This window comes from Bactrocera neohumeralis, chromosome 2 (genome assembly GCF_024586455.1).
Source record: "Bactrocera neohumeralis isolate Rockhampton chromosome 2, APGP_CSIRO_Bneo_wtdbg2-racon-allhic-juicebox.fasta_v2, whole genome shotgun sequence".
In the NCBI taxonomy this organism is placed as follows: Eukaryota; Metazoa; Arthropoda; class Insecta; order Diptera; family Tephritidae; genus Bactrocera; species Bactrocera neohumeralis.
In genome coordinates this window covers 43,809,070-43,824,351 of record NC_065919.1, presented here as the reverse complement: position 1 = coordinate 43,824,351, position 15,282 = coordinate 43,809,070, and the positions used below count along the sequence as shown (strand labels likewise).

Genomic DNA, 15,282 nt, shown 5'->3' with positions numbered 1-15,282 from the left:
ATAACTGGCAATGAATATTCAATCGGCCGAATATTGTGGCAAAAATGAGCCGAACTCGAAAAAATCAAAAAACCCAGATTATATTGACAATTTTCTTTGATTTTCGAAGTGTACTACGGGTTCCTTCCAACTGGCCAAACTGTCAACAAGGAGTACTATTTGAATGTGACCCACAACTATGGGTTTTTGCACCACGATAATGCACCGTTACATACTGCAATGATTCTTCGTAAGTTTTTCCTCAAAATTTTCCACCAATATCGAGACATATTCGCCTGATTTATCTTCGTGTAACTTCTGGCTGAGGAAACTAAAATGTCTGCTCCGGAGAAACCGGTTTGAATCAATTGAAGACATTAAACGTGTATCGCTATGCGCATTGAAGACTATTCCGGAAATTTTCCCTGCGGGTACGGGGGACCCCCTCAGAATTCGGGGGGGAAGCCGAATATACCCGCGGTAAGGCATGCCTGTCGTAAGAGGCGACTAAGATCCTGGCCACCAGTCCAGAGCAGTATGGAAGCTCAACTGGTCGTAGCTTCGGCTACAAGGTCATACCAAAGACTTTAACCTGGTACCACGGGGAGCAGTAGCCCTGGAGTTCGCTCCAGTCTGCTCATTGGGTTTGGCCCTTTGTGGAGATTCGTGGTGGCTGTGGTTAAAACCCAAATCGCGGGAAGAACTCACTTTGTCAGTCGAATGTGGAGTTGCATTGCAACCGTGTGCCGGACCCAAAGTACGGCAGAGGTTTTAGATGGGCCTTGAGCCCTACCAAGGTGGTTAGTATGTCCATGCCACACTGCCAATTGGTACTGAAAATGTTTACCCACTTTTCAGGGCGCTGATCGACGCATTGTTTTGTGATCCGTTGTGCTTTTGAGCACCGTGGAGTTAAGCTGTCGACAGCAGGATCCCACGTTAAACACAATCAGACGTTATTCCGGAAATTGACTTTAACAACTATTTCGAGGATTGGAAAAAGTTTGGCACAGTTTTATTGTGGCCAAAGGGGATTACTTTGAGGAGACGACAGAGATTTTGAAGTATAAATTAAGAATTTTAAAATTATGAACAGAGTCTTACTACTTTTTGGTCATAACAGTATTTCATTTGAAAGTTATACTAATATAATTTGAGCTGACACCAAGTAAAATACTATATAGCAATGAAACTATAACTTAATAAAATATCAAATTTTGTTGTAATCCATTTACAATTTCGTAATTTTATAGTATAATGAATTTTTACCATAAACGTGAAAATTTTCGTTTGCACCCATGCTTACCCCTTCTTACATGTTCTGTAAATAGATTTAAACTAAATTCGTTTTACAGCTGACGTGATATATTATAAAAATATATATAAATATTACAACTTTATAATTGATTCGTATTTGCTTTTGTTTGTACCAGAAAACTAAAACTACCCCACAATGATATATGTACTTATAAAATGAGTATACGATATTTACACAAAATTAGTTTTTTTCGATTATATATGTATGTATAGAAAGTTAATCAAAATCATAAACCGTTGTCAATTCCAAAGTCCACAGAAGTGTATATCATTTTCAATATAGACTTCATTGCTTTCCCAAACTCAATTTTAATACGCATTTGCATGAATGTGGTAATTTTATGTGTTCCTCCTTCAATTCGCCATTCACGAGTGCTACCATCGGCCGATAGGTGAAGCGCTGGACGCAACTTGTGCTATAGCCCACTGGGAAAGCTTCATCAAATTTGCATTTTTCACCGTCTTCACTGCAAAATAAATTTGAATTTTAACAAATATAATAATAGCTTCGGGTATTATGACTTTATTGCTAATTAATAGCTTAGCTTTAAGTTTCTATGAATTTTAAAACTCTTAAAATTTAGCGGTAAACGTAATTGGGAAACATTATTTTCAATACCAGTTACTTTTTGTACGTAATCAAAACCAATCGAAGGTGGAGAGACTTTATTGCTGCTTCCGTTTTGTATTGGAATGTAACTAGTTAGGCCGATGTTCAATTCTACTCACCCTAAACCCTCTTTTCCTTTAATGTTTTGTCAAGGAGTTCAGATGATATTATTATCAAACCTAGTAAGAAAATTTCTACACCACACTCAAGAGGTAGAGGGTCTTTAAGCTGCAACTCTTTTTGGTTCTGACAGTTTCCTTGGTTTATATTTGTTCTATTCGCCAGTCTTCAAGTTCAGTTCTTCTGACAATTTTATTTCTATTAAATTTCGAAAGCCTAGGCAGACCAATAGTTTTCGAAAGCAAAGGAACTTCTTCATTGAATAATGAGAATATAGAGTATTAGTATAAGTATCTCCATATTTGATTTTAATAAAGAACCAAGCTAATTTTCGCAAATTTACGGTAAAGAGCCTCACAGCGGAGATCACCTGATGTTTGCATACGCGTAAACGGTGCTCTGAACCCTAATCATGACTGGAAAAATAACTGTGTTCACTAACAAGCTGATAATTGGTCCAGATATGTTATAACCATAAAAAGCTTAGCACACTTAATACCTTCATAAATAAATTCGAAATCTCCACACCTGAAATCATGAACATTTTTTTGTAGGGCTGTGTTATACATATAAGTAAATGCTACCATTTTACCATTTTAGTCAAACAAATTTTGCCGCACGAGTTCCTTCAAAGTTTAGTCTAAATCTTGACTTACACACACTGCTCCACATAAATTCCTTGCTTATTTTCCGCAGTTTGTAAGATCGTTAGCCACTCTGAATCCTTGGACATTGCCCTATGCGGATATATTAACTTCCTTACAGAACGACACATCTCTATTTCATCCGCATCAGTAAAATGCGCCGAACTCTCTTGCTCTATATAGTCTTCTTTGAATTTGAACTGCGCCAATTTTTCCGAACTGATGTTATCCAATTTAGTTTGTTCTAAACTATTGATAGTGCCACCTAAAAGTTTGAATACATATTTATTGTAATTAGTGTGTTAAAATTACGAAAGAATTATATTTTTATAAATTACTATCGGTTTTGTTGGCTACTTCCACTTCGGTATTATTGTTCGATTCATTGCTGTTGTTGTTTGGTGGAATCGCAACTGTCCCTAAGAGTTTCACCTGAAAGCAAGCATTTACCGGTTATATTTTATTGTTTTTGTGGTGCGTATTTCATTTCCCCTTATTAAAGTTTACTCTTAACAAATAAAATGTGTTTTCAATATAATGGCCAAGTAATAATTAAAATAAAATGTATCTAACATATATAAAATTGCATTTATATAAGAGCTCTATTAAAGAATTATTGGATTAATAATATTCGGTTTGCAGTATCCGGATATCGTAGGTCGTCGACTATTCGATAACCGTCCTTTGTCGACTATTCACAGAGTAAACGTTCAGCTTCTACTAATTTTTTCTACGAATGTACCTATATAAGTTTTTAGAAAATTTACAGACGAGCAGTTACAAGTTGCCGCTGCCCAGCTTGTTGGTGTACTCATTTGAGCAAAACCTGAGATCAAAGCCGCCCAAGAAATGGGATGGACGGGGCAAGGTCAGAGGTGAGCAGTTCCTTTTGACATTTACATATAAAGGAGCGCTGATTCACTTTTCTGGGGCCCAAAATATGGTTACTAAACTACCTGGCTGTTTCCGGATCGATAAGCCACCAACCAGATCGATCATGTTGGGATAGACGGTAGACATGTCTCTAGTGCTTTAGACATGCGTATGGTCCAATCTCCTAGCACTGACTCCACAAGCCAAGATACGCAAACGCCTTTGTACAACCAAAAGCGCACGTCAACAAATACAAGGAACGTTCGATTCGATAAGCTGCAAACACAACAGACAGCCGAACGATTTTCTACTCGACTGCTCTTTGAGAGCACTCATCAGCAACTCGGTATAACGGGATTGTGTGACGGAGTTTCCAGCTCCTTACGTATAGCTGCAAACAAAACCATTGGTTTTCGGAAAAGACAAAATCAGCTGGTACGACGAGGAGTGCCGTGCCGCACAGGAGAGAAAACAGACTGTCTACGTCGCAACGCTACAATCCACCATAATACGTGCGGGATGGGACAGATATCGAGAGTTGAAGAGGGAAGCGAGACGCATTTGCAGACAAAAAAAGAGAGAGGCCAAAACGCGTTAGTAAGAAGAGCTTGACTTGGTGATCTACTGACTGATGCCCAGAGCATACTAAAATTATGGAAGGACAACTTCTCTAGCCAGCTGAATGGCAGTGAAATCGATAACGATAGAGCGGATGTTCGATTTTCCGACCATTAAGATGTTCGAATAGTAATCACTCGTCTGAAAGACAACAAAGCGGCGGGCGCCGATGGATATGGCGTTAAAGAACTGATAAGGAACATACCCCGACGATTGCAATTTAAGTGTGCTCTGTTCAATCTACAAAAAGGGCAACCCCAACATCGCGTATAAGGTTTTAACGCGCGTATTGTGTGAAAGATTAAAGCCCACCACCAACAAACTGATTGGACCGTATCAGTATGAGTTCAGGGCTGGAAAGTATTTGCATTCGCGACTTGGCTCCCACGTCCCTGTTGATAGTCATAACTTCGAAGTCGTGGAATATTCCGTCTATCTTGGAACCTCAAAATTCAACTCAGAATAACTCTTACCAACAGGTACTCCTTCATACTGAGTAGGCAATTGAGAGTAAACGAATAAAGACCAAACTCTATAAGTCACTCATTATTCCCGTCCTGTTATGTAGTGCAGAGGCACGGATGATGACATCATCTGATTCGGCGGAAGATTTATGGTTCTTTGCGCGTTGGCCACGGCGAATATCGCATTCTATGGAACGATGAGGTGTATGAGATATACGACACACTGACATAATTGAGCGAATTGAAGGACAGGTGGAAAACTACCTGGCTCCATTTGGTATCTCCAATTGGCGCCGAACTACGAGAAGGAAGAACGATTGACATGCTGTTGTAAACTGAGCGGATTTTCAAATAATCGGTTTTCAGGTTATATTAAAAACTTGTATGTTTTCTATACTGATATATTTCTTTTTATTTTTTTATGAACAACATTTCATGGATATGATAAATGAGAGTCGATACTAAAATCAGGCAGACTAAAAAGTTAGTAATATACCTATGAGAGGGTCTCTTATGAAATAAATTAGTTATTGGTGTTAGACTCAACCATCAAGAAAGTTCGAAATTCAGGATTCTAGACTAGAATACACACTTAAGTATGTCACACTCAGCTTACCGAAAACAATTCATAATACAACTCATTCTTAGAAAAAATATGAATGTATCTCCTCAAACGAAAAAGTTTTCCATAAAATAAGTTAACTCCGATCGTTCAGTTTGTATGACAGCTGTATGCTATAGTAATCCGATCTGATCAATTTCTTCGTATTTTGCACCTACGTTTTAGATAATAATCCATGCCAAATTTGGTGAAGATATCTCATCAAAGCTTCCTATACAAGCGGTGGGTTCCGATCGTTCAATTTGTATGGCAGCTGTATGCAATATAGGTCCGATAACTGCAGTTCCTACCATTGAACAGCTTCTTGGGGAGAAAATATCGTTTGCAAAATTGCTTATTGACTTCTCAAGTCAGTTGGAGCATTGGATCCCTACATTTGGTATATTTCGTCCGGGAGAAGGCCTAAGCATATAACTTTTACTTTTAGCATTAAACTAAAACATGCATGCAAAAATATTTCTACTCAATTTTATTAAGATAACTCAAAATTTTGCCGATATATTCGATCTAGTCTCCACTCGAATAATGCTAATTATTGTGTGTAATATACTTATGTATGTGGACTGGCGTAATTTGTGGATGCATTACACCCATTTTCGACACTAAACTATGTACATATATAATATATAATACGAGGGGCGTTCCAAAGTAAACAGAACTTAAAAAAAAAAACAGAACAAATGTTTTTTTTCGGAAAAATCAATTTATTTTATTCAAAATAGTCTCCTTCTGCTTCAATACAGCTTTTTGCACGCTCCAAAAGCATGTCGAACCAGTGTTTTAGCTCGTTTACCGGTAAGGCCGCCAGAATGCCGGTGCAAGCCTTTTGAATGGCCTCTACGTCTGCATAACGCTTTTCTTTAATGGGCAAATGCATTTTTGCGAAAAGGAAGAGTCGCACGGTGGCATATCAAGTGAATACGGAGAGTGGTTAATGGTAAAAATGTGATTTTTGGTCAAATAATCGTCCTTCGAATGTTGGATTCTGAGCAATTTTTGTTCGTCAGTCAATTTGTACGGAACAAACCGTGCACACACCTTTCGTAAGCCCAAATGTTCGGTCAAAATGCGATAAATCGATGTTTTGAAGATGTTCAATTCCATTTCCAAGAATTTCAATGATGATTTCGGCTGATTTTTGATGAATTCACGCACATTTTCGATGGAATATCCGGTGATCACGGATTTTAATTGGCCCACATGTTCGTCGTCATTTATGTCCTCACGACCCCTTTGAAAACGTTGAAACCATTCGTGCACTCTGCTACGGAATAGGCAATCATCGCCATAAACTTGTTTCATCAATTGAAACGTTTCGGTAAAAGTTTTACCAATTTCAAAACTAAATGTTTACCTTGTTCAAAGCTCATTTTTGCACCGATAACACAAACATACTGACACTTAAAACGCAATAACTTCACTTCCAATCGATGAAATATCATGAAATTGGACAATCGATAAAGATAGCAGATTCTGACACACCAGTCGAAATATAGATGGCGCCATCAGATTAAAAAAGTTCTGTTTACTTTGGAACGCATCTTGAATAAAAGTATTCAATATCACTTCTCATTTTAATCTTGCTATTATTATACATATTTATATATCTTGCTATACTATTATACTATTACATGGCTGGAAGTGGATGTAGTTTAGTTTGCCGACGATTTGTGGGCGTAGCAGTGGTCCGATTACGCCCACTTACAAACACGAAATTTTTTTTGTACTAAGGAACCCACATATCAAGTTTCATCGAGATATCTCAATTTTAACTCAAGTTATAGCTTGTACGGACGCAAGGACAGACAGACAGTCTACCGGATTTCAACTTTTCTCGTCATCCTGATCATTTATATACATATATATATATTACCCTATATCTATCTCGATTAGTTTAGTGAACAAAATTATAATACTCTGTAGCAACTGGTTGCAAGAATATAATAATAATTGTTCTCCAACGCTCGTGCGCTTTTGTCATTTATGGTCGTAATAATCAACCAGCTGTGCTCGCTATTCATCGAATTGTTGAAAGCTTCGAGCTTAAGTTTTCTTTACATAATGTAAAAGTGCCAATAAGATAAAGAACCGCTCGAAGTAATGAAAATATTGCTGCCGTTCAGGCAAAAGTTGCTGAAGACACCAATTTGTTGACTCCCAGTCGTTATCAAGAACTGCGACTGTTTCAAAACACAATCATCCATAAAATTTTTCTCACTCAAAAACAGAAGCCACTGGACTACCGTAAACGTGGTGAACTTGCTGATTTTGTCTTGGAACTACTTGAAAACGATAACGATTTTTTTAAGAAAATCATCTTCTCCGATGAGGCTCACCTTCATCCGAGTAGTGCGGTAAATAAACAAAGCTGTTGATTCTGGTGCGAAGAAAATCTACAAAATTATTCATTAACAATCATCACGAACATTCACCTAAATTGTCAGTTTGGTGTGTATTTGGCCCGTACTGTTTTCGCAATAAAGCTGGTGCCACCGTTACTGTCAATGGCGAGCGGTACAGATCGATTATAACCAGCTTTTTATGGCTGCAATTGGAAGTAATTGATCTTGACAACACCTGATTCCAACAAGACGGGGCTACGTGCCACACGGTAGGTGTAATAACCGAATTATTGCGGAAAAAGCTTGAAAACTTGATTATTTCAAGAAATTGTGACATTGAATGACTTCTAAGAAGTTGTGGTTTAACACCATTGTACTATTTCTTATGGGGTTATTTGAAGTCATTGGTCTTTAGCAATAAATCAGACTATATTTTAGCTTTGTAGTCAATACTGAACGAGTTATTCATGACATATGACTTGATTTAGTGGAACAAGTTCCCGGAAATTGGTTTTATAGAATTCGTTCCTGCAAAAAAGTTGCAGAGGCCATTCGAATGATGTTATATTCAGAACTTAATTGTGTGGGTTGTACATACTTTGCATTAAAAAAAAAAAATCATTTCATTTCTTTATTATTTAGTGTGTTTTTTTCTTAAGAATTTAAAACACTCTTATTGGAAAACCCAATTAAATGTCATAAAAAAAGCAAGACTATGTATATCTCTATACAAGCCCATTGGCAAAACTTTGTCAGACTTTTTAGCGCGATGGTGGATGATCCCGTTAATTTGCAGTTTAGTTACAGCATTTAATAAATTTTCGCATATTGTAGGATTGCCACTTGTTTTTGTACACCAAGTATCATCGCGATATCCCAAATTTCATTCATGTCATCGCTTGCATGAATAGAAAAACATCCGGAATTCAACTTGTCTCGTCATCCTGATAATTTGTATATACACAAATCAATATCTACCCAATCAGCTTTAGGTGTTATAGAAAACCGAATAATACTAACAAAACTATTAGATTCATGTGCAGCATATTGCGAGCGTGTAAAAATTTATCCAAGGAATTTTTGGTGATAAAAAAAAATTTTGGCATAGTGAACTTTTAATTTATTTTTTAAACTATTCAATATTTATTGAAAAGCGATTTTTCATGTGGTGCACGATATCTATTTTAGAAATTATTCGATGTCGTAATATTAAAAGTAAAAAAAATATTAGCTTTCTTCGATTCGCCAAGCATTGGAGAGGAACCAATCGAACAACTCCCTGCAAAGATAGCGTGTATAGAAATGATGGATCGAAGAAAGCTATTGTAAGATAATACCGAAGAATGTCAAGAAATTTGTTTTCTACATATTTGAGCACGAGTATTTCATTAATATAATTATAAAACTGATAAAATTGAAAATTTAATGTGGTCTACAGAAAAAGTATTCAAGAACAGCAATATTTTTTTAAAGACTTAAGGTAAGTTAATGTGCAATATTTACTAATACTATTATGGACAAAAAATGGAAAGACATTGCTCATAATTTTAACCATTTTTCATGACATCCTGGTAACCAGAAAGCATTGTTTCACAGACGTTAACGCGAAAAAAAATGGAATGATTTTGGAACCACTCATGCCTTCACTTTTCTTAGGGCAAATGTTCTTTCAAAATGGTTTTAACTGATCCTTCCGATATTTCAACAATGCCAGTAAGATCTTTGACTGTTAATCGTCGATTCTCAAACACTAATCCCTTTACTTTATTGATGTGTTGATAATCAGTTGATGTTGATGGTCGTCCTGGACGTAGTTCGTCGTCAACGTGTTCTGATCCCTCTTTGAGTAAGTTGAGCCAATCAAAACCACTTGCACAATTATCACTGAAGACCTTTTTCAACTTTCTGAACGTCTCGAACCAGAAACTTGATTCCGCATATAAAATTGAATGGAACTTCTTTGTTGAATAACTTCGCTCATCGTAAGAATCGCCGAGTGCCCTTCATGTAATTCAGAAAAGCAAGCGAATACTAAACACTAATGATTATTTTCATGTGACTTTTGGCACCCAAAACCCAAAAAAAAATATTTCGGTGAATGGGTTTTCGCTTGAAATTTAAATTAAAAAGTCTTGCTATTTTTTGCCCACAGTATTATCTTGATTATTAATTGTCTCAGTGCTCTTTATGCAATACATATTATAAAAGTTGTTTGTTTGTGGTTAAGAGAAATTTAAAAATTTATTTACAATATACATTGTATATGTTAAAATATAAAAATGTTCACAAAAGTTGTCGTTTTGTTTTTTTTTCAATGAAAATAAAATATAAAAGTAATAATAAATGCCTATGAGCTATAAAATATAATATTGAAGTGCATCATTTTGTCGCTATACAATTTTTTCGTTCCTACTTACAAACTTATGTAATTTACAATAGTTTAATAGTTATTGGCACTGTGAAATATATTTTACGTATTCTAAATTCGCCTGGGAAAACATAAAGCCCGCTTAAATAGCGTTAACAAATTCCAGTGCTCATATAGCCATGTGCAACGCTCTGAACTGAGCCTTCAAATACATGTTGTATATGTATGTGTGTATGCATTGCAGAGCTTTTACACTCAATTTTGACTGTAACGCAACACACATTTGCAGCAGCTGGGCATTTTTACTTGTTCCTCACGCAGCTTGCCGTCGACCGACACAACCATAGTTCTATAGATGTAATTCTGCTTACAACGCGATGTGTAGAATTTCGGCAGCAACTCCTGAAATCGGCAGGGCTTCTCCTCTTCGCTGTAGTTGAACAAAAGAGTTACGATAAGTTATGTCTAGAATTTGCGTTATGTAGGCTTACTCGCACTGTTCCACTAAAATACCCTGCTTGTGGTTCTCGTGTTGCACGACCAACAGCCATTTGGATTCCATCGTTTCCGCGGATTTCGGATATATTAAATGCGATCTGCTGCTGCAATAGTACTCCTCCTGCGGGTCCGAGTTCATACGTTGCGTTATGTCTGGCGGTGGCACGACATCGTCTTTGAAATATGATTTGAATTTCTCAAAATTGTCCTCATCAATTTTATCCAACCGCGAAGACTCCAAATAATTTGGCACGTCCAAACAATAGGGTTTCCCCTTCAGTCTTTCTCTGCAGAGATACCCATCTGTAAGCAATGACCCATTCATTATGAAACGTTGATCTTTTCTTAAGCTATATGAAGGAATAATTATATTAATTGCTAATTACCATCGGAAAAGATAATCGCGTCATTGTCGCGATTGTTGTGTTGTGTATTTTGGTTATTATTGTAGTTGTTATTGGTGGGTGTACCTGCAGTTGTCGTCTGGAAAATGAGAAAATCGTTAAAAATCACGTTCAGTTTGCCGTCGGGTGATCTTTGCACTTTAAACATAACATCTGTTTGTGCCGATTGCGATGTGTCCTATATGAAATGTATTGAAAACGAGAAACAAACAGAAAGCGAAAGGAAAAGTGGTAAGATAGTAAGTGTAAGCGAGAGGAAGCTTTATACTAGTTCATAGGAGAAAGGCAAGTGAAAAAGCATGTGAAGAAAGTGTGTGTGTGTGTTTAGAGAAGCAAATTGCATGTGTCTTAAAAGCATTAAGCCTTGTGGGACTTACGTTGAAAAGTACAAGTCCCGTATCACTACCAATTTTAAAAATTCGATCCAAGTTCGCTTCGAAATCTTTTGTTACCTGCAGAGTTTTGAAAATTATAAAGTATTTCGTTTAAGTAATTCAAAAGTTCAATTGAATTGATTCTTCAGCTAACCTTCTTAGCTTCATTGGGCGAGCGTTTTTGTCGATTTGCGCGATATTCGTAAGTATAGCCAGCAATTGGGCTAACTATCTGAAAGAGTTAGACATGTGCGTCGGTTAGAAAACACTGCATAATTTTGAATATTTTTTTTTTTAATTGTAACAGTTAATATACCAATTAATAACAAATGCATACAAAGACAAAATATTGTAGTTTTTAGTTATTTACTTTTTAAAATTATTAGGTTTTACAAAACATTTAAGTGTTCTACTGTATTCGAGTGATCGAGGCTCCACACCACATTTCTTATATAATTAACTATTTAACTGGATATCGTGTAGGTTTAGCAAAAAACAGAAATTGTTCTTTGTCCTTTTCAAGTAGTGTAACTGGTAAAATCGCTAAATTTTTTCGAAAAACTGCGTTGCGTTAACGTGCGTAAAGCACTGCTTCCCGACTACTAGGATGTTGTGAAACGTATATTACTGGCGATGACTCAGATGATCAATCGGCCGAGTATTGTGGCAACGGTAAGCCGAAGCAAAAAAGACCTCGTAAAATTAGGTCAAAAAGCAAGGTTATGCTGACAGTTTTCTTCGATTATCGAATTGTAGTGCACTCCGAATCCGGCCAAACTGTCAAAAAGGAATACTATTGGAGCATTATGCGTCGTTTGCGCGAAGCCTTTCGTAAAAAGAGACCGGAATTATTAGCCGACAACTCTTGGTTTTTGCACCAAACCAAATTTTCACCCAATATCGTGCCTGAACCATCGTGTTTGCCTAATTCACTAAACTCAAACGACCGCTCCGGGGAAACTATCTTGAGTCCATTGAAGGCATTAAACTTGAATCGCTACGCGCACTGAAGTCTATTTAAGAAATTGACTGTTTCGAGAAAACGAAAAAGCTTTGGCAGAGGTGTATTGGGCCTAGAGGGATTACATAGATTTTGAAGAATAAATTAAAAATTTTAAAATTATAAACAAAGTCTTACTATTTTTTACTCTTAGCAGTATGTGCCTGAATCGCGTTCCAGATTTATGTAGTTAAGCGAGAGGACGAAAAAAAATTGCTCTAAAGCAGTAGTTATTAAGCAATTCGGTCCGTTGGTAAGTTTTCTCGAGACCTACTCAACCGCTCTTCATGAAATTTTACACAGGTCTTTGAGATACAATTCTTAAAGACTTGGACGAGAGGTTTTTTTCGAATACAACTATTTGAAAAAAAATATGTTGCGAAATCACTGAAATTTTAATTTATTTTTGGAAAAATGTCTGCCAAAAATCTAATTTTAAATTTTTTTCCCTCGTCCAAGTTCGAAGTTACGGTTTTAACTAAAAAACGCATTTTTTCACTTTATGTGATCCTGTAAGGAGTTAGTTTTTCAACGCGGGTGTGCATCTTTTATCCGAGGGATCTCCAGAAATGGCGTCGCAATGGGCCGAGTTTAAAATATTTTTTCCCAAAAATTTCAGAATTTTTTTTGTTAGTAGAGTACATTTGTAGCAATAACAAATTCTAATAAAATATCTCATTTTTTATATAAGTAAAAAAGTTGAAAAAGGCGGTTTTTTACCCGCAGAAAAGCACGTACATAACCCCTTAAGAAGGCCTTAAGAACTAAAAGTGCCTTCTCCAACCATACCATTTACCCAGGACAATAGTTCCTTAAATTAGCGAGATCATTGAAGGCATGCCTCGTTCTGAACGACTTTCGACTTCTTCAACTGATAAAAATATTAAAAAAGTGAAGAAGTGCTAGAAAATCATCAGGGGAGTGTTAGTGAGATGGTAAGAGAGCTCGACATCTCTCGCGAGTCCGTTCGAATGATTTTTGTGGATATTTTGGGTATTAAACTCGACTCGTCCCGGTAAAGCTGAATGTTTTTCAAAAAGAGTACCGTAAGCAGGTCTCTAAGGGCATGCTTGATTGTTTGCTTCCATATTCAAGAACAGCATTATAACTGCCGATGAGACATGGGTTTATGAGTTGGATATGTACATAACTCAACAATCATCGGAAAGGAGAGAAAACACAAGACGAAACCGAAAAAAACACGTGAAAGTCTATTCGTAGTTTTGTGTCAATAAGGAGCTCTATTTGGCCGTATTAAGACATTTTTGTGGGAATACAGGGGTTGTCCGGAAAGTCATAGAAGTGAATTTCTTCCGCCGCGACTGTACTTCGGAGCATGCGCGCACCAACTGGATTCGGTAGAGGGCGTTCCTAGCTAACGAACGGCTGGTCAGTTATCTCCGAGCATCTGGAGAGTCAGGACAAACATTTTCGCGCGACGTGTTTCTGTGAGTGGTGCAAGCCGAAACTGCAGTTTTCGTTAGAGCAGAGGTACGATATTAAATTCTGTGAGACGATTGATATGATCAAGCAGGCTTACCCAGATGTCGCTTTAGCAAGAAGTGGTGTGTTTCGGTGGCACCAGGCCTTTTTGGAAGGCCGGGAAGAGATCGCTGATGAAGACCGGAAGATTGAGCAAATCCGAAGTGAAAACGATGCTCTTTGTATTTTTTGACATCAAAGACATCGTAAACATGAATTTGTTCCTCCTAGACAAACCGTCAACGCCTAGTTTTACATGGAGGTATTCAAGAGACTCAAACGAAGAGTCAATCGGGTCCGATAAAAAATCGGTGCCGATTGGAAGTTGCACCACGACAACGCCCCGTCTTACACCACCTTTCTTGTAAACAGCTATCAAACCAAGGCTCCCCGGACTTTTTTATGTTTCCTTGCTGAAAAGGCCGATGAAAGGGGATTCCAAACAGCATGCACCTCGACTCTCAAGAATATGCCGGAGAACGCCTTCCGTCAAGCCTACAGTGATTGGAAATCGCGCTGGCAGCACTGCATCGACGGAGAACGAGCCAATTTTGAAAGTTTTTAAAGAATTGTAACGATTGATTCAATAATTTTTTTTAAATCGACTCAGTCCTATTACTTTCCGGAAAAAACCCCTGTATCCGTCGAAAACGGCCGGAATTGTGGAAAAACAATTCATGGATTCTACAGGATGATAATGCACCATGGCATCGAGGAACGATTGTGACCAAGCCAAAAACGCAATGAATACTAACGATCAACAACCGTATTTGAATTTTTTCTTGTTCCCCAAACTGAAATTACTGCTCCGTGGAACCTTTTTTCGGTCGAACGAAGAGTTAAACCAAAGTTCGCTGAAGGAGCTCAAGGCCATCACAAAAACTGCTTATGAAAAGAGTTCCGACGACTGAAAAAAAAAAACGTTGGCATAAGTGTATTACATCTGATAGGGATTACTTTGAAGACGACAAAATAAATATTGATTAATAGTTAAAAATTTTGTGTTATATTCGCAATTTCCAGATACTTGTTTTTCTTAATAATAACACTAGTTTACAGTATTGGACTTTTTGACTGTTGCCGCGAATTCTGCGATTGATATTTTTCACTTATTACTTGTTTTTGTCAAATCTACCCTCAAAAATTTTTGAGCAGCTCGAGTTACTTTGTTTTTGATTTTTATCATTTAAGCATATATATTAATCGAAAACAGACGTATTTTACTGTGTTAATATTAGTTTCTCAACATTTTTGCGTCATGAGTAGTTCAAGAAGACGTTGTTTAAATAAACCAGATCATTTTTGCTACATATGCGGAGAATATGTATTTAAAAATTGTAGAAAAGTTATATCAGAGTTGGTGAAAAATACCTATGTTGAGTATTTTGGGGTGCTCTTGGATAAAAATAAGAATTCGTGGGCTCCCAATTGTGTTTGTAAATCTTGTGTGGAATATTTAAGATTATGGAAAAGTGGTGGAAGAAGTGCCTTTAAATTTTGACACCGACTATTTGGCGAGAACCACGAAATCACATCGTAGACTGTTATTTTTGTAGTGTGAACATAA

The 15,282-nt window shown here is 37.0% G+C and overlaps 1 protein-coding gene across 1 annotated transcript in view; it reads right to left on the bottom strand.

Moving 5' to 3' along the window:
• Positions 1 to 1,322: 1,322 nt before the first annotated feature.
• LOC126759385 (uncharacterized) overlaps positions 1,323 to 15,282 on the bottom strand; it is a 31,553-nt gene continuing 17,593 nt past the window's right edge. The window contains exons 2-10 of the mRNA XM_050474178.1: positions 11,388 to 11,465; positions 11,237 to 11,311; positions 10,842 to 11,037; positions 10,449 to 10,758; positions 10,224 to 10,387; positions 9,353 to 9,429; positions 3,009 to 3,102; positions 2,683 to 2,935; positions 1,323 to 1,763 (exon numbers count right to left, since the gene is read on the bottom strand). Coding sequence (XP_050330135.1) covers positions 1,583 to 1,763; positions 2,683 to 2,935; positions 3,009 to 3,102; positions 9,353 to 9,429; positions 10,224 to 10,387; positions 10,449 to 10,758; positions 10,842 to 11,037; positions 11,237 to 11,311; positions 11,388 to 11,465 — 1,428 coding nt within the window. The 3' untranslated portion in view covers positions 1,323 to 1,582. The remainder of the gene's footprint in view (positions 1,764 to 2,682; positions 2,936 to 3,008; positions 3,103 to 9,352; positions 9,430 to 10,223; positions 10,388 to 10,448; positions 10,759 to 10,841; positions 11,038 to 11,236; positions 11,312 to 11,387; positions 11,466 to 15,282) is intronic.